General features: G+C 42.9%; 2 protein-coding genes across 3 annotated transcripts; one reads left to right on the top strand and one right to left on the bottom strand.

Moving 5' to 3' along the window:
• Window positions 1-924: 924 nt before the first annotated feature.
• ppcs (phosphopantothenoylcysteine synthetase) lies at window positions 925-8978 on the top strand. 2 transcript variants are annotated; one of them, XM_015959015.3, is made up of 4 exons: window positions 925-1024; window positions 2955-3492; window positions 3574-3677; window positions 8355-8978. In XM_015959015.3, exons 2-4 carry the CDS (start codon window positions 2958-2960, stop codon window positions 8694-8696), a joined length of 981 nt encoding a protein of 326 aa, XP_015814501.3. In that variant the 5' UTR covers window positions 925-1024; window positions 2955-2957; the 3' UTR covers window positions 8697-8978. The 2 variants fall into 2 exon arrangements, with proteins under 2 accessions (XP_015814501.3, XP_054586081.2); XM_054730106.2 differs by lacking the exon at window positions 925-1024 and adding an exon at window positions 1196-1277.
• On the bottom strand, window positions 8851-13748 carry utp3 (UTP3 small subunit processome component). Its single transcript, XM_015959014.3, has 16 exons — window positions 13588-13748; window positions 13207-13294; window positions 12513-12569; window positions 12379-12435; window positions 12195-12300; window positions 12056-12124; window positions 11842-11963; window positions 11600-11755; window positions 11446-11517; window positions 10238-10278; window positions 10072-10168; window positions 9849-9986; window positions 9616-9749; window positions 9487-9544; window positions 9163-9270; window positions 8851-9085 (listed from the first exon to the last, which is right to left on the bottom strand). Exons 1-16 carry the CDS (start codon window positions 13602-13604, stop codon window positions 8996-8998), a joined length of 1410 nt encoding a protein of 469 aa, XP_015814500.3. The 5' UTR covers window positions 13605-13748; the 3' UTR covers window positions 8851-8995.
• Window positions 13749-18985: the final 5237 nt, after the last annotated feature.

Below are 18985 nucleotides of genomic sequence, written 5' to 3'. Positions count from 1 at the left end.
AATGAAAAAAGTATCCAAATAAATCAAATTTGTATTTGAATATGTTTAATATTTTGTTAGTTACTTATAGCCTTTTATTTGAGCCCCGTATGATGACTGAGTAAATTAGTTTGCTTCCTTAAGTGGGTTTTAATTGGGTAAATAAAGGTTGAATAAATACTAAAATTAAAACATCACATACTGTAACATTAAAACTATTGTCTCTCCACATATTATCATCTATAAATGTTAATTTAGGCCATACAATAGAAATAAACTAACAAAATGCCACAAAACCAGTAAGTGATTAAAATAATTAAAAGTAAAATAATAAATAAATAAATAAATATAGCAGCCACTTAGACCTTTGGTTTCCTCATTGTACCGATTATATTGTGCAATAACACCTCCCCTGGGTTGTTTGTGAAACTACACGTACATAAATCAAATTTACAGCTCAGCAAACAAAAATCGTTATATTTGAAAAGATTTTCTAGTCATAATTTAAAAACTGTTTAAAATAAAGTACTGTCAGTTCAGTTTCGAAGACATTAAGCTCTGGATTTTAAAACCATATCATGTCTAGCCAATGATTAATAAAGACAACAACTACATGTACTTCAAACTATTTACAAAAGTCTCACAAAGCACACAAGCAAACAAACAAAAAGTTTCTAAACATTTTCTGTAGGTTATCTTTAGAAATACACCTTTTTTGGGGTGAATCAACAATATTATTAGTGTTTCTTTATTTCTGTGTCCTTCATTTGCTTTCAGATAACTCACATTTAAATCGAGTTTGGATTCGCTGTTTTATTCTTTTCATTTTAATCTGAATTTTACTGAATTAGTTGACCACAAAGGAACCAGGGTTGCCGCTCTAGTAAACAAGTGAATCATCTGTCAGTACCGTTCTCTGTCGCTAGAGGCGATGGCGATGTGTGTGTGTTCACTGAAACCATAGAGGTAGTCAGGAAGTGGACAAGTTGTTGTGGAAGACTGTCAACAACCCTTAAACCAGGAAAGGATATTTTACCTTTTTATTGTGAGTACATTCTTGTATTTTGTGTGTGTTTTTTACTCTGCGTTTTGCAACTATCGCGTATGTTGTTTTAAAAAAGGTAAAAAGTGTTTGAGAAATCGTTTGTTCTGCAGCTGAAGGAGGAGTTCATTTGTTAATCTTACCTCCCAAGTGCGTCAGTCATGTGTTGAAGAGATTTTTCATGTCATTTTGAAGTCGTGTGTGTTCGTTTAGAACCCAGCTGCACGGCTCGGCCATGCACAATTAAAGCCTGGAGGTAAACTCTTATTTTGTGAAGATTCGTGAGAGGAAACTTTATTAGGGTCCAAGTTTTGGATCAGACAGCTTCAGTTATTTGTGATTTATTGTTAAGTTGTGTTGCATTGGATTTTACTGTGTATGATAAAGTTTTAGGAGGCTTTAAATCTGTCAGTGTGTCAAACCTCCCATTAAAAAGGTTTCAATAGTAAATGAACGTCATCAACATTAATAAAAAGTTTGTTGTATTTGTTTCATTAGTTTTAGTTAGTCAGTATTTTGCTTTGATGTTCTTCTAGATTTTCTACACACATTATTTTAGCCGTTTATTTTAAGCCATTACAAATGCATAGATAATGTTTCTACTTGAATAAAAAAAATACTTGTAATAGTCAAAGTCTTAGCTAAATTCTGGAAGTTGAAATGCACCGATTCTGGTTTTGAGGGTCTGTTCTGGTTTCAGATCTATTCCAAATCTCTAACCTCCAAAATCTGATTTTGGCCTATTCTAATAAATCTCAAATAACTACACTTAGCCCAGTGAGAGTCTAATAGCATACAATTACCAAATTATTCTGGTCAACTAGACTAGTGTAGCCAAAGGTGTTCCTCAAGGATCGTTCCTAGTGCCACTGCTGTTTAATTTATTAACAATCTTGTTTGTCTAGGATCAAATTCACATTTTCACTTTTACTCTGATACTGTGATATACCTCTACCTCTACATATTTTTATGTACTTTACTAGCTACAATAAATATTTTAATGTTGCGTAGCACACCCAATGTCTGTTGTTTGGATGTGATCCCTATAGTAATTTCAGTAGCATAAAGGAGTTATAACTGTTGCTTTTATGGGCTGTGGTGTGTTTTGGAAGGGACACTTTTATCAAAGTGATTTCAAAATCTCAAAATCTTATTTCAAAGTTAAAGTTCAGAATTACAATTTTTTTTATCTCATTTTCTCCAAGAGAAATTAGTTCATTATCCCAGTTAGGAATTAAAAGCAGGAGCTCATTTTTGCTGATTGGGTAAAACTTATCAAATCATTTTTGAATTATACAAAGGTTTTATCTGTTAAAGCTACAATGACAAATCTGTGACACAAGCTAGCTCAAATCTTTTTTTTTCATCCCTCTTAACATTCTAACAAAGTAAAATCTAACATAGATAAAAACAAAGTTTAAAGTAGTTTTCTCACATTTGTTTAAAAACCTCTGCCAATGGCACGGCTTGGTCCAAAATCAACCATTGGACTATCAGGTTGTCCGTCTCAGCAGAACACTGCACTTTCACATTTACCTGGGTCCTCCATTAATTATGTGTTCACACATTTCACAATAGAACACCAATGGTGTGGGAGGTTCTCCGCTCAATAATATCAAAGAAGGAGAAACAGCCGGCTGCTACCACTTCAACTTTAGGACAAACTACCAGAGTCTCAAAAAGAAAATCATAATTTGAAAAGATGTTTTGACATAGAAAATGGTTACTGTTATATAATGCTCTCTCGTTTGTTGTGGCAATTCGTGTTCCCATATCAGGCCTAGGGATAATAGCCAATGTGATGGGTGGAGTTCTGTGGCTTTGCATTTAAAAACTAGCTTGTTTTTCAGATTTACCATTGCAGTTATAATCTGTTGTTGTAAATCTGGTACTCCTATCAAATTGTCTTTCTATATTCTCCCTCTTTCATCAGGCCATGGCTGAGCGCAGAATATCCTCCATCGATGGAAAGCTAGCTGAAGAATTTGCCATTCCTTCTCATGTTGAGGATGTCAAAGAAAAGATGGCGGATTTTGCCATGCGTCACACAGAAGCAGGTCGCAGGGTGGTCCTCATCACATCTGGAGGCACCAAAGTTCCCCTCGAGTCCCGCACAGTTCGCTTCCTTGACAACTTCAGCAGCGGCAGACGAGGAGCCGCCTCAGCAGAGTACTTCATAGAGTCTGGCTATGCTGTCATTTTCCTCCACAGGCATCGCTCTCTCTACCCATACACACGGATGTTCTTAACCATTAACATGCTGGATGCCCTGCAGTTCAAGGTCACGGACGGAACAGCTGGTAACCCCAGTGACGTGGTGGTAGACCAGCAGATGCTTCCAAACATTGTCAAAGTTCTGAAGCAGTACCAAGAGGTGAAAGAAGGAGGACTTCTTCTGCCCATCGAGTTCAACACTTTGTCAGAGTACCTTCATCTACTCAAAGCGGCGGCGCAGGCGCTCCACCCAATAGGTACACATTCAGGGTCATTAACAGGTTGAAGCTGTGGGTGAGTCGAGTTTGAGGCTGTTTTAAATGTTTGTTTACCACTAGGATCAAAGGCCATGTTTTACTTGGCTGCAGCTGTGTCAGATTTCTACATACCAGCGTCTGAGATGCCTGAACACAAGATCCAATCATCCAACGGGCCTCTGCAAGTGAGTAAAGAACCAGAAATACCAGGAACAGTGGTTTACATCATAAGAAAACACAAGAATGTCTACTACTTTGTCTCAGGCGGACACGTCTTTTACAGATTAAAGTAGGAAACCTTTGTTCAGATATACAGCAGCTAATTATTACATTTAGTTAAAACATTTAATTACATTTAATTAAACCATCACTAGTTCCCGAGCGCGGCCGTATCTGCAGCTCATTTTCCTATTAATTTAATCACACATTCCCATCACTGATAAACACATACCTCTGTTTGTTTGGCCTGCTGCATTAAAATACAGAAATATGAGACATGTAGAAATGTATTCATTAGTTATACTTGGATATGTTGTTGGAATGACTCAAAGTGAACAAGTTATCTGGAGCTCACTTAAAGGCACACTTGGCAGTTTTGTCTTCCTTTTAGCACCCCCTAGTGTCTGTTTAGTAGAACCAAAGGTGAAACTTAACTCCTTGCTGTGCGTTTGTCTTTTTAACACCTTTATCTAACAGCTGAAACGTCTCTAGTCTTCATTAGTGTCTGCGGAAGCGATTCATCACTAAATTAACCAAATCAGTTGTGTTTACAATCTAAAACATGCAGGAAACGTTGCAAAGTGTCCCCATAAAGCTGCTTTCCGGAGTTTTTTCCTTCCAGAATTGTTATATGATCTGTCAGAAATCCGTAAAAGTGATTATCTTATCATGTACTGTGATATAAGCAATACGTCTTTTTTTTTTTTTGCTAAGCACGCCCCCTGCCCCGCAGAGCTCCGTGCAATGGGAGACTGAGCACCGACCAGAACTAACCAATAGCGTTAGACGACCGCTTACTTGCTTCATATTTAAGGAATACCTCGGCTGATACAGAGTTGTTTAACTTTTCATGGACAAGTAAATCTCTAAAATATATGAGAACACAACATGACATGAGAATAATACTCGTAAAACGTGTTTTAGCTCCTTTTTTCGGCTACAGAAGCACATTTATAGACATAAACGTGAAGTCGCCATCTTAAAAAACAGAGCGACAGATTTTTTTTGTGTGATATGCTTGTCAGCCACTAGATGGTGCCATCGGATAAGAGAAATACTCCAGAAAGAAGCTTTAAGTCAGGATCGTGGTTAATCCAGAGAGGCTTCCTGTCTGGATGCTGGATTTGAAAATAATGAGGAACACGAAATACAAATGCGGTCCTAAAATCACAAAACATCTGTAAGGAAACTCTAGCTGTCTCGTTTTGGTTTATTTCTGACCTTTGTTACCAGCTACAGACAATTATTTCAGCTTGGCTGTCATTTTTTTAAGGCTTTGGTTAAACATTTACATTTTGATTGTATTAGGAGTGTTGTTAATGAGGGACTGTTTGAGCTTCCGCTCACCTCCCAACAAGCTGAGCAAACAGACCTGTCTGGTTGTGTAATACCGGGTTAGGAGGGCAAAGGTCACATATACCTCTCCAGGTAGTCAAAAGCTTTAAATCTGAAGTTTTACACGCGTGTTGGAGCAGTAAATACTATCTTACAGTGTTTTTGGTGTTTTATAAGCATCAACTACACTGAGATTCTGTAATAAATGACAGATATTTTGCTCTTTTTCAATAAGTTTACATGATTTTTGGAGCTTTTTGTGAAATTTGGCTTTGTTTCTTGTCATAAATCAGATTTGGATGTAAAAATATTAGAGGTGCCGGAAAAAATCTATTCATTTCTCAATCAAGATTCTTTGTTAGTAAGACTGAGAATCAGAATTGAATCGTGAGTTTTTGTAAGACTCACACCCCTAAAAACACAGTTAAGCCCCTGCACTTACTCAAGAAGCAGGAAAAACCTCACTCATACTGTTGAATCACTCACATTTTTCATATATATACATAAACAAATGCTGGTTATTTGTCCAGTTAGCTTTAAATGAGAAGAAGAAGAAAATATCATTTCTATAGCGCCTCTCAAGATATAAATCACGAGGCGCTTCACAAAAACAAAAAATGTAAAAATATAAAAAGAACTTATAAAATGGTTAAAATATATTGTGATTAAAAAAAATGTTAAGAGAGAGTGAATAGGAAAGAGGGAAATCAGTGGATCCTGAGGAAGGTGGAATAGGTGGGGAGAGCAGAATAAAGAGAGAGTGGTGAAGAAGGTCATACAAAAGCCAGCTTGAACAAGTGAGTCTTCAACTGTTTCTTAAAGGAGGCCACTGAGTCCACTGATCTCAGGCTCAGGGGGAGAGAGTTCCAGAGTCTGGGGGCCACAGCAGCAAATGATCTGTCACCTTTGGTCTTTAGCCTGGTGCTGCACAACCAGTAGGCTTTGATCACTGGACCTCAGGGACCTGCTGGGGGTGTAGGGACTAAGAAGATCACCAATGTAAGATGGTGCTTGTCCATGTAAGGCCCTATAGACCAGAACCAGGATCTTGAAATGAACCCTGAAGTTGACTGGCAGCCAGTGAAGCTAGAGGAGCGGGGTGATGTGGGTGTATTTGGAGGACTTGGTCAGAAGCCGAGCACAGGCATTCTGAACCACCTGTAGACGGTTCAGGAAGGTTCTGCTCAGACACGTGAAAAGAGAGTTACAGTAGTCTAAGTGTGAGGAGATGAAGTTGTGGATAACTGTTTCAAGATCAGAGCGGGACAGAATGGGACTCAGCTCAGCAATGTTCCTGAGATGGAAGAAGGAAGAGCGAACAAGAAAACTGGCATGAGAATCCAGGGTGAGAGCTGGGTCAAAGGTCACGCCAAGATTCCTGACAGAAGGTTTGGTGTGGGAAGCAAGCTGACCAAGAGTCTCTGACTTTGGGAACCAGCTTGACTGGGGCACAGATTAGGACCTCAGTCTTATCTTCATTCAGCTGTAGAAAGCTCCCAGCCATCCAGGTTTTGATAGAGTCTAAGCAGGTGTGTAACAGCTGCAGCTTAGACATCTCATGGGGCTTAAAGCAGATGTACAGTTGGATGTCATCTGCATAAAGATGGTAGGAGATTCCTTTGAAGGAGCTCAGGATGTGCTGAAGAGGAAGCAGATAGAGGAGGAAGAGCAGAGGCCCCAGCACAGAACCTTGTGGAACACCATGGGTAAGGGAGGTGGTTGACCTTAACTTGGAGACGGCCACAGAAAAGTAACGCTCAGAAAGATAAGAGGAGCTGTTTATGGATGCTAAATCTACTTTCGGAAAAGCTACATTTCATTTTTTTGTTAAATCCCAATTTTCTACACGATTAAAATTTAAAACTATGATGTGCTGAAAAATTAGCCTGGCAAGCCAGACTAAATAAATGAATCATTTAGTCTGGCCACGCTCCATTGACGGCTCTCGGTTGAGGGGCGGGTTCTACCGTTGTCTTTCAAATGATCTCCGCATTCCACTGGACAATGAATGTGACATAGGCCGTGTTCGAGTTGAGCAGCGCCTCGCCTGGAAAACAGACGAGAGCAGACGGAAGCAGCGGGGGGAGTAGCTGAAAGCCGGCATTTAAGTCGGACAGATTTCTCTACATGTGTAGCTCGGGGGTGATGATGGCTGAAGATATCGCGTTAGCGTTCACACTTGTTTAATTATTTATTTTAATTCTGGGGCCTGTTAGCAGCTGAAACACATCCTCACGTGCTTGTGGATATCATATATTCTATATGGAGACCTGACTGTAATAATAAGTAAAGGTTATCAGCTGCAGGTTCAGTGTGCTCATAGGAAACGTGACAAAAGAACACAAAACACATTTCTCTTTATGGCCTATATAGTTGTCATCATCAACATAACATGATTTACAGAATACATGTGACCAACTAACGTTTCATGTTCAACCGCCGGATGTTTGGATCAGAATGTGAACCAATCAGATCTTAGATCAGGTGAGAGCCAGGCGTTTCCCGTCATCCCCTAGGTTTTGCAGCCGAGGGAGAGCAACTGCAGCGCCTTGTTCCAAAATCTGCGGCCGCCTTGATCTCACGAGTTTATCGTTGCCTACGTATGCATGACGTCAGAGCAAGTCGGCGTCAAGTCGGACACAAATCTAACCGGCATGCACTGCTCGCCGGTCACCGCTGGTCTAATCTGCGCAGAACTGGCTCATCTTGAACACAGCCATACTCTTGTTTCACTCTGTTGCATCATCCCACCCACCAGGCATAGAGTGCCCTGATTGGCCCACAAAGCGGATAAAGCTCTGTGATTTGTTCACTAAGCAGATAGAGCACTGTGATTGGCCCACCATTATGGACCAATCACAGCTCTTTATGTGTTTGAAACCCCTCTAGAGAGCTGTGATTGGCCAGCCAGAATGCTGTTAGGGGCTGCAGAGGTTCCAGTGGAGCGTTCCTAGACCAAACTTTGCAAATCACTAGGCTACAGAAAAATAACACTGACTGAAAATAATTCAGATGACCTTGAGTTTAACTCTGGGATGAACTAGGAGACCTCTGATCAGTTCTTGTCAAAGCATGAATTGGAAAAGGTAAAAGTAAAGGAACAAAGGTGCTTCTTAAAAAATAAAGTTTCTAAATCTTCTTTTATTCATGCCAGTTTTTATTTGCAACGTTACTTTAAAGATTTAGTTTAATGCTAATAAGTACTTTTGTTTTTCAGCCTTCAGCTGATCACTCCTAATTCCTGATTTAAGCCTCGACTCCTCTGAGTTTACCGCGTCACAGACTTCCTTCCTCTTCTCTCCCTTCAGCTCAGCTTGAACATGGTCCCCAAGATCCTGTCCCCTCTCGTTAAGGACTGGGCTCCTCAAGCGTTCGTCATTTCCTTCAAGCTGGAGACGGACGAGTCCATCCTGCTGGACCGGGCCTGCCGAGCTCTGGACACGTACCGGCACCAGGCGGTGGTGGCCAACGTGCTGGACTCCAGACGGGGTCAGGTGGTGGTCGTGACCCCGGAGACTCAGGTTGAGCTGCGCCTCACAGAGGAGGAGGTGCAGAAGGGGGTGGAGATAGAGGAGAGGATAGTGAGCAACCTGACTTCAGCTCACACAAAGTTTATTAATCCAGTCAGCCTACATCTGCCAGAAACTTAAAGTGTCATCTTAACGGATCCCGGCATTCGTGTTCGGAACTGAAGTTTGTGTACCTTCAGTTTTCCATCTGCTTGCACAATTATAGTAAAAATTATGATTTTCTGTTCTTTAAATGTGTCTCTGTACGTTTTCTGAACAATAACTGCCTACATGATAAGAGTTTTACATTTTTTATTCATATTGAAAGAAAAATTGTACATGTCATGCCTGCTTTGCCGAACGTTTCACCAGTACTAATGTTCAGTCTGTACCATGTGACTATATTAAAGCGAGACTACGTGACGTTGACTCTTTCCTGGTTACTTAAGCTTGACGCTCTTTTTGACACCAGCACGAATACCAGACGCCTCCCCGCTGTATCTGGTCTCCTCACGACGAACGTCTCGGACCTGATGAAGAAAATCAGCTTCAATGCTTAAAGCTGAAATAGGGCTGATGCTGTAATGTGTGTGTGTGTGATACACACCTGGCCCTTTCTGCGGATTTTAGCCCGTCTGAACTTTTCTCGGTGCTTGACTCTTGGATTACGGTCTATTTTCTTCCTCTTTGGTGTCAGACCCTTGTTCTTGGCCATCTGTGGAAGTGTCAGAAATGTTAGCATCGTCCACTGAACTCTCCTGAAAACCAGTGAAAAATGACGATTCTAAAGGAAGTCTGAGTTTGTTTTTTTTTGTGGGGTTTTGGTTTCCAGAAGCAGAAAAATCTCCCTCAGCTGGTGTCGTCACTATGTTTAAAATAAAGCTCTCCCTTCACCACGACAGACCGGTACAACATCGCTGCCACTCCACACCTGATACGTGATTCCTCTCTTGCTATCTGGATCCGTCTCCTCAGCCGACACTTCCAGCCTACAGCAGATAGCAACCGTGTTAGATCCGTGTTTCATTTAATCACAGCTAAAAGCTTTAATCAAACGTACTCCTCTGCTTCTGGGTTTTTGCTCTTCCTCTTTAGTTTCACTTGCTCCTCCACTTCTTTGTAGAAACGTAAAGCAGCTTCCTCGTCCAGGTCTGAGTCGGAGTCCTCGGCTTCAGGCAGAGTTTCTCCAGAATCCTGCACCATTGAGAGCACGATGTCATTTACGTTTAAAATAATTACAGCTTCAGCCTGATGTCGTTCAGGATCGTTCGTTAACACTCTGGTAAAACTCACATTTTCCTTTTTACTGGAGCTGTTGGTCTTCTTTCCCTCGGCCGGCTTAACAGCGGTTTGATCTTTCTCATCACCTGCCAACAGTTTACGAAACTCCGGAGCTAACCGAGCATCTACCGCACCGAGTTCATTGATGAGCTGCAGGCACACATCAAGCCATCAATAAAACAGTTTTTAAATTCTGAGTTTTAATTCCGGTTGACATCTAATAAAAACGTCTTACGTTTCTGTACGTGAGCAGTCGTTCGATCACAGGGTGGTTGTGTGCAGGGATTCGTTTCGCTTTCAGCACCAGGTAGAAGCTGATGTTGGTGCAGTAACTGCAGCAGGAGACAATCAACCATCACCATGACAGGGACGCGCGATCTAAATTTAGTTACACGACTTACTTGAGATAGAGCTGCTGCTTTGTTTTGAGATATTCAGCACCCTGGGAAAAGAGAAAAGCTTTTTTGTTTCACACCAGGAAGTGACCTCATAGCACACACCACCGAGCTCACACACGGAACTTTCAGCCATTCTGAAGTGTGTTTCTGTCTGTTTAAAAGTAACAAATTACTATCTGACCTGTTGTTACTTTCCTGGAGGGCCTCTATGTGGAGAAATCGTTTATGTTCAGCAGGACAAACACAGCCATATTGCTGCCACCTTAAAACATTTCTGTCATTAAAGAATATGGATTTTATTTTACACTGAGGTTGTCTGATACGACACAGTGAGTTCCAGCCAGATTTGACCTGGGTGCTCCGGATCTGCTACATTTTGTAGCCGGTGAAGTCTCATGAGGCCCTAAGAAACCGTTTTACCTCATGAGTCCTGTAGAATACAACCTCCATTTCTCCCAACTGACTCTGTTCAGCCATTTACAGCAGGTGAAATCAGATGCACGACATTTCTGCATCAACACTTATCGGCTGTTTATCGTATTTTACACATCTGTATCAGTCTGATGACTAAAGCTGGGCCTTTAAAACAATGTTTCTTTAACTCTAGTAACTATTTATCACTTTTACACAAAAACATCGTCCCAAAAACACCTCCTGTAACCTGAGGAGTAGGGGTGCACTGGTATCAAATACTATTATTGCTGTTGAGATGATTGATGTCACCTGACCAGACAAATACCACTCGACCTACACCTTCCTGAAACAGATACACAAACATCAGTTGTTAATATACGCCCAGCTTACGATATGTTAAAAATGACCAACGTTGGTCGGTGCTGCACATCACTATCAGAACACTATTACCCAAATCTGTTAAATCAAACTTAACAGGCTTCAGTCAGCTTATTCCCCAGATTAAAAATCCACATCATGCCCACCCCGTCTCATCTGTGGACAGATCGCACTCCTGTCCACTCAGACCAGATGAGACAGCTCTCTGAGACGAACCCGTGATTCCAGTAGAGCGTAAACACCTCAGAGGAACGATCCCAGTTGAACAGGAGCTCATAAAAAATGTTAACCACGAGCTGCTCGTTTTTACCAACTTGCTGCTCGCTGTTTGGCGCAGACACACAATAATCTTCTCGTTGGTGATTTTCCACGAATAAAACTTGCTGTAAAATGATCATTTAAGAGCTTCCTCCTCTCACCTTCCCTGGTGGGATCTGTCCATCTCTGACCATCTGCAGGAGGGGTTTCAGCTCATCCTTCAGTTCAGTGAGCTGCACAAGTCACACAAAACAACATGTCACCGTCTAAAAGTTCATGACTTGTACAGCTGCGCTGTCAGTGTTCCTGTCTGACCTTTGCCCTGAAGTCCTGAATGAGTTCAAGCAGCTCTGGGGATTCCTTTTTTAAAAGCTTCATTTTCTCCTTCTGAGACATCTGCTTTAAGTCTTTCACAATCCTCTCCTGCTTTTCCACCGGCTTGCTTTCATCCTTGTCCTTCGCAGCAAACTCCTTCAAAAGGTGACCAGATTGAAAAGAATCAGTTATTATGTTATACTTTACTGTAAGCAAACAAAACAAATTAAATAAAAAAATACCTGAAAAAAGCTCAAATCATAATCTTCCTCGCTCAGAGTCGCTGCCAAACGTTTCTGGATACTTATCGCCTCTTCTTCTTCCTCCTGCTCCTCCACCTCCAACTCTTCCCGTGGTTTCCCTTCTGTGATGGCAGGAATAAAAGGTTGGGTGTGTAAATATCAGTCCTGCGTGGGATTAAAGCAAACCCAACGAACAGAGGTAAAAGATGCGTACTGGTAGCAACGTAATCAGAGTCGTAGAACATTTTCTTTCTGGTGCCCCACGCCATCTCATTGGGAAGATCTGAGGATGACAAGACAAAATTAAATAATATCAGTGATTAAAGCAAGCTTAAAAACAACCGTGGACTCGCCTTCTTCCTTTTTTTCCTCCAGGTCACTCTCCATATCTGTCCCATCATCCTTGTTTTCCTCCTCCTCTTCTTCTGTTTCTGAATCATCAAGAGCCATCACCTCCTCCTGGGAAATTTAGACAAAACTTCTGTTTCTTCTAAAAACATTTTAATTTTAACCCTAAATAAACAGAAACCAAAATACCTCATCATCCAGCTCCTCTTCGTCACTCTCCATTTGAACGCCACGGGCGAGAAGTTTCTGTGACACCACAGAAGAAAATATTCAATACACAAAACAACCACATTGTTCTCAAGGATTAAAATAGGAGAACTTACAGCTATTTTCTCATCGTGAAACTCATCGATTTTGTCTTTTATGAACTCTAAAGACTTCTGTAAAAGAGAGAAGACACTGAAAACTTGATCTGGAGAATAATCATACCTGGAAAAAGCATTTTAAGTGCAGAACTGGGAGGAAAACTTCACATTTGCACTGTTATTCCTTTCATAAAAAGCGTAATTGAATAAACAAAACGTTTTGGTCCATTATTCTTTTTTAGATCAATGGTTTGTCTTTTCATTCAAAATTAAGAACCATTTTAAAGAGCAAGTCAACCCCTACCAGAGTCTAACTCCACTCCTGCTTCATGTTTGAAAAATGCAACACATGCTGTTGCCTGGCAGACCGAGAGGGCGGAGCCGCTAACAAATACACACACACTCAGGCTCACGACAGCATTGTGACATCATAATGTACCAGTTTACATCATAGCATACTTCTTAGCCAATAGCGGTGGCAGATTTAAATTAAAATACAGTGCAGAGTTTTTACCTGACAACGGCACAACACTGCCAGTTTTAGGCAGAATATTTAAATTTTAACTAAGATGCACTGAAGTGCCAAATTATTGACGACACGTGTCTGCAGCACGATTAGACACTCGTTTATTTAGTTTATCAGCAAAAAAAAGTTTATTTGGGGGTGACTTGCTCTTTAAGTAGATGAAATAATTCTATATTTATTAGTTACCTTATCAGGAACAGGCATTTTTCTGTAGGCTTCAGGGTCATCGTCGTCATATTGTTGCTTCGTCTGAGGCCTTCGGGTTTGTTTCCTCCTGTAAAGAAAAAAAGTCACCATCGGGTGCATTTGCAGCCTTTTATTTGACGTTGTTTTTGTTTTGTATTTACTTTCATCCAAATTCCATTTTTGGTTCTTTTTAAAACACATATAAAGTTTTTCCAAAGAAAACCTGGGTTCAAATCTAAAGGAAACCTTTATTTGTGTTTAAAAAAGAACCAAAAATGGAATTTGAAGACAAACATAGCAAGAACGTACAAAATATTACTTTCATCCAGTTATTAAAGGCTAGGAGGTAAATTAACCAGTAATCGCTTTAACTAAACCCACCTTGTAGCTCGAACCATGACTGCAGCAACCCGAGTTCTTCAACTACTTTAAAAACAAACGCAAAAAGGCTCAAATCAATCAATTCAAACAAAAGTTAAGAAATATGTTCAGTCACAGTAATGTTGACGCCATGTGCTTCCGTGATTCTTCTTCTCTGGTTGAAAAACACGCACACCGCCACCTACCGAGCAGGAGCGTAATTGTTTATTTTTTAGTTTGTAAATAAAATAAATAAAATCCTGCCACCTGAAAACATTAATTTAAAAATATTAAACATGCATTTTTTTTAAATGTTTTTCCTAGACAAAATAGTTTTGTTCTAAAGAATTTCACGAATGAGCAAATATTTAATAAAAAATTTTCATGAAAAAAGTTTATTATTCATTACTGGAAAAGAAAATTACCTTTATTTCTTTTCTAATTTTTTAATCTTTAAAATGTATTAAAAATTTTGTTAGAATATGAAAACAGTAAAAATTGTTTTTGATGATTTGACTATTAAATTCAATTCAATTCAAATTTATTTATATAGCGCCAAATCACGACAAGAGTCGTCTCAAGGCACTTCACATAATAAACATTCCAATTCACAGTTCATTACCAAAAAATAAAAACGTTTTACAGAAAGTAGCAGTGCTTCACAATACAACAGAATAAAAGGGAAAACATAAACAATTTTAATAAAATAGAAAAAGTTTATATCAAAGGCAATCAAAATTTTAAAATTAACAAAATATTCACTAACATCTAAAGGTCCATCTTTTCTTAATCTGATGTAAAACTTGCAATAAAACATTTTTAAAATGTAGTTTATTTCACATTTGAGCCATGACTACTTGTAAAAAATAATCCATCTGAGTTTAAATCAGTCCTGAGGAATTACTTTGAGTCCTGGAGAACCTGAGAATAGTTTTACAATGAAATAACATACTGAGGAGTGTGTAGTTGGCAAATGTATCAATGATTTTTTTTAAATGACGGTTTAATCATGAGTTATGAGTCATTTCATTTCCTTGACGTAGGAGCTGCAAAGCAGCATTTGGTACCACACGTGAAAGATTTGTCTCAGCCGATATGGCTTCTATAACACATTTGATTATTCTTTCATTTAAAGGTGTGGATCACTTTAAAACCAGTTTAATTATTATTTCTGATTAAAATTAGTCATGAGTTTTTCATACTGGCTGAACATGAAAATAGTCTCCTACACTTTTGTCTTGCATTTGCTTGTGATAGAAAACAGATGGTGAAACTGTAGGATTTGAAAAGCCTGATAGCTCTACGTCAGCTGGTAACTTGGACTCACCCATTTTGGCTCACGACGGGGAAGGCTGTTGTTGTTTTAGCGTCCAGGAAACAGCATTGAACATCTCGGCAAGCATAAGCTACCTGTTAGCATTAGAAACTCAACCACATGCAGAACTCCTCCAGTTTGTATTTGAGGATATAAAACATTAACGTTTCAAAGCAAACTGAATCAGTGGTAGAGTTGCTTTGCTGTTAGTCAATCAGAGGTGAGATATTCAAATATTAGGAAATAAAACCCCAAATCCTGCTGTCTGCTGCCACTCATGGGCCCAATCCCAATACTTGCACTACCACATTGCACCCGATTCTTAAGTTCAGAAGTTGATCACGCACCCTTTTGCACCCTTGATCTGCAGTCTGCATCGATGCAGACTTAGAAGAAGGGCCGTCGTCGTCTTCCTCCGCTTATCCGGGTCCGGGTCGCGGGGGCAGCATCCCAATAGGGAGCTCCAGACCGTCCTCTCCCCGGCCTTCTCCACCAGCTCCTCCGGCAGGACCCCAAGGCATTCCCAGACCAGATTGGAGATGTAACCTCTCCAACGTGTCCTGGGTCGACCTGGGGGCCTCCTGCCGGCAGGACATGCCCGAAACACCTCCCCGGGGAGGCGTTCAGGAGGCATCCTGACCAGATGCCCAAACCACTTCAACTGGCTCCTTTCGATCCAGAGGAGCAGCGGTTCTACTCCGAGTCCCTCCCGAATGCTCAAGCTCCTCACCCTATCTCTAAGGCTGAGCCCGGCCACCCTACGGAGGAAACTCATTTCGGCCTCTTGAATCCGCAATCTCGTTCTTTCGGTCATTACCCAAAGCTCATGACCATATGTGAGGATTAGGACGTAGATCGATCGGTAAATTGAGAGCCTGGCTTTCTGGCTCAGCTCCCTCTTCACCACGACAGATCGGCTCAGCGTCCACATCACTGCAGATGCTGAACCAATCCGCCTGTCGATCTCCCGATTCCTCCTACCCTCACTCGTGAACAAGACCCCGAGATACTTAAACTCCTCCACTTGAGGTAGGACCTCTCCCCCGACCCGGAGTTGGCAAGCCACCCTTTTCCGGACGAGAACCATGGTCTCAGATTTGGAGGTGCTGATCCTCATCCCAGCTGCTTCACACTCGGCCGCGAGCCTACCCAGCAAGAACTGAAGGTCAGAGCTGGATGAAGATAGGGGGACCACATCATCCGCAAAAAGCAGAGATGAGATTCTCCTGCCACCAAACTCTACACACTCCACACCACGGCTGCGCCTAGAAATTCTGTCCATAAAGGTAATGAAAAGAACTCGTGACAAAGGGCAGCCCTGGCGGAGTCCAACCCTCACTGGGAACTGGTCCGACTTACTACCGGCTATGCGGACCAAACTCACGCTCCTCTGGTAAAGGGACTGAATGGCCCTTAACAGAAATCCACCCACCTCATACTCCTGGAGCGTCCCCCACAGGGTGCCCCTGGGGACACGGTCATAAGCCTTCTCCAAATCCACAAAACACAGTGGATTGGTTAGGCAAACTCCCATGACCCCTCCATCACCCTTGCAAGGGTATAGAGCTGGTCCACAGTTCCACGGCCAGGACGAAAACCACATTGCTCCTCCTCAATCTGAGATTCAACTATCGATCGGACCTTCCTCTCCAGTACCTTGGAGTAGACCTTTCCAGGGAGGCTGAGGAGTGTGATCCCCCTATAGTTGGAACACACCCTCAGGTCACCCTTCTTAAAGATGGGGACCACCACCCCGGTCTGCCACTCCACAGGAACTGTCCCCGATGACCACGCAATGTTGCAGAGACGTGTCAACCACGACAGCCCTACAACATCCATAGCCTTGAGATACCCAGGACGAACCTCTTCCGCCCCCGGGACTCCGCCGCTGTGTAGTTGTTTGACTACCTCAGCAACTTCTGCCCCCGAGATTGGACAGTCCATCCCCAGGTCTCCCGGCTCTGGTTCCTCCTCGGAATGTGCATAGGTGGGATTGAGGAGCTCCTCAAAGTATTCCTTCCACCGTCCGACTATAGCCCCAGTTGACGTCAGCAGCTCCCCATCCCCACTGTAAACAGTGTGAGCGAGTTGCTGCCTTCCTCTCCTGAGGCGGCGGACAGTTTGCCAGAACCTCTTTGGAGCCAATCGATAGTCTTTCTCCATGGCCTCACCAAACTCCTCCCATGCCCGAGATTTTGCCTCGGCAACTGCCACTGCTGCACCCCGCTTGGCTATCCAGTACTTGTCTGCTGCCTCCGGATACCCACAGACCAGCCACGACCTGTAGGCCTCCTCCTTCAGCCTGACGGCTCCCTGAAGCTCTGGTGTCCACCAGCGGGTACGGGGGTTGCCACCACGACTGGCACCGGCCACCTTGCGACCACAGCTAGCAACAGCTGCCTCAACAATTGCAGAGTGGAACAAGGCCCACTTGGAGTAAATGTCCCCCACTGCTCTCGGGACGCGGTCAAAGCTCTGCCGGAGGTGGGAGTTGAAGACTGTGTTAACAGGTTATTCTGCCAGGTGTTCCCAGCAGACCCTCACTATGCGTTTGGGTCTGCCAAATCTACGCGGCATCTTCCCCTGCCATCTGATCCAACTCACCACCAGGTGGTGATCAGTTGACAGCTCCGCTCCTCTCTTCACTCGGGTGTCCAAAACATACAGCCGCAGATCAGATGATACGACTACAAAGTCTATCATCGACCGCGACCTAGGTTGCCCTGGTACCAAGTGTACCGATGGGCATCCTTATGTTCGAACATGGTGTTCGTTATGGCCAAACTGCGGCTTGCACAGAAGTCCAATAACGAAACACCACTTGAGTTCAGATCAGGCGGGCCGTTCCTCCCAATCACACCCTTCCTGGTCAAGCTTTCATTGCCCACGTGAGCATTGAAGTCCCCCAGCAGGACAATGGAGTCCCTTGATGGAGCACTATCAAGCACTCGTCCCAGGGGCTCCAAAAAGGGTGGGTACTCTGAACTGATATTTGGCCCATAAGCACAAACAACAGTCAGGACCCGTTCCCGGACCCGAAGGCGCAGGGAAGCTACCCTCTCGTCCCCCGGGGTAAACCCCAACACACAGGCAGAGAGTCTTGGGCTAACAAAAAGCCAACCCCAGTCCTCCGCCTCTCACCTGGAGCAACTCCAGCAAAGGAGAGTGTCCAAACCCTCTCAAGGACTTGGGTTCCAGAGCCAATGCTATGTGTCGAGGTGAGTCCGACTATATCTAGCCGGTACTGCTCAACCTCTGCCACAAGCTCCTGCTCCTTCCCCACCAGTGAGGTGACATTCCATGTCCCAAAAACCTGTTTTCTTGTCCGGAGATCGGACCGCCAAGGCTCCCGCCTTGGTCTGCCACCCAGTCCACATTGCACCGGACCCTTCATGTTCCTCCTGCGGGTGGTGGGTCCACAGTTGGATGAGCCCACGTATCCGGTTCGGGCTGGGCCCGGCCAGCCCCCATGAATAAAAGCCTGGCCACCAGGCACTCGCTCACGGGCCCCAACCCCAGGCCTGGCTCCAGGGTGGGACCCCGGTAACCCTACGGGCCGGGTACTCCGACTCTTTGAATTTACATCCATGAAAGATCCTGTGAACCGTTCTTTGTCTCACCCTTCACCTAAGACCAATTTGTCATGGGAGACCCTACCAGGGGCACAAAGTGCCCCAGACAACATCGCCCCTAGGATCATTAGGGCACTCAAACTCCTCCACCACGATAAGGTGACGGTTTAAGGAGGAGTGACGGGTAGTACTCACAATTCATTGCCGGGGGAAAAAAAGGCTCAAGTGCCTTTTCTGAAAATATGTATTTTTTTTGTAAATCATTTTAGAACGATTAGTTGATGCTTTTGGGCAGAGCTGCAGTGAATGTAAATTTACTTCAAACAATTGTTTTGTAAATGGCAAAGGGCTGCACAGTGGTGCAGTGGTTAACGCTGTTGCCTTGCAGCAAGAAGATCCTGGGTTCAAATCCCAAACTGGGGACTTTCTGCATGGAGTTTGCATGTTCTCCTTGTGCATGCGTGGGATCTCTCCGGGTACTCCGGTTTCCTCCCACAGTCCAAAAACATGACCGTACGGGAAATTGGTCTCT

This window comes from Nothobranchius furzeri, chromosome 3, assembly GCF_043380555.1.
Source record: "Nothobranchius furzeri strain GRZ-AD chromosome 3, NfurGRZ-RIMD1, whole genome shotgun sequence".
Taxonomy (NCBI): Eukaryota; Metazoa; Chordata; class Actinopteri; order Cyprinodontiformes; family Nothobranchiidae; genus Nothobranchius; species Nothobranchius furzeri.
This window is presented reverse-complemented; position numbering and strand designations above follow the sequence as displayed.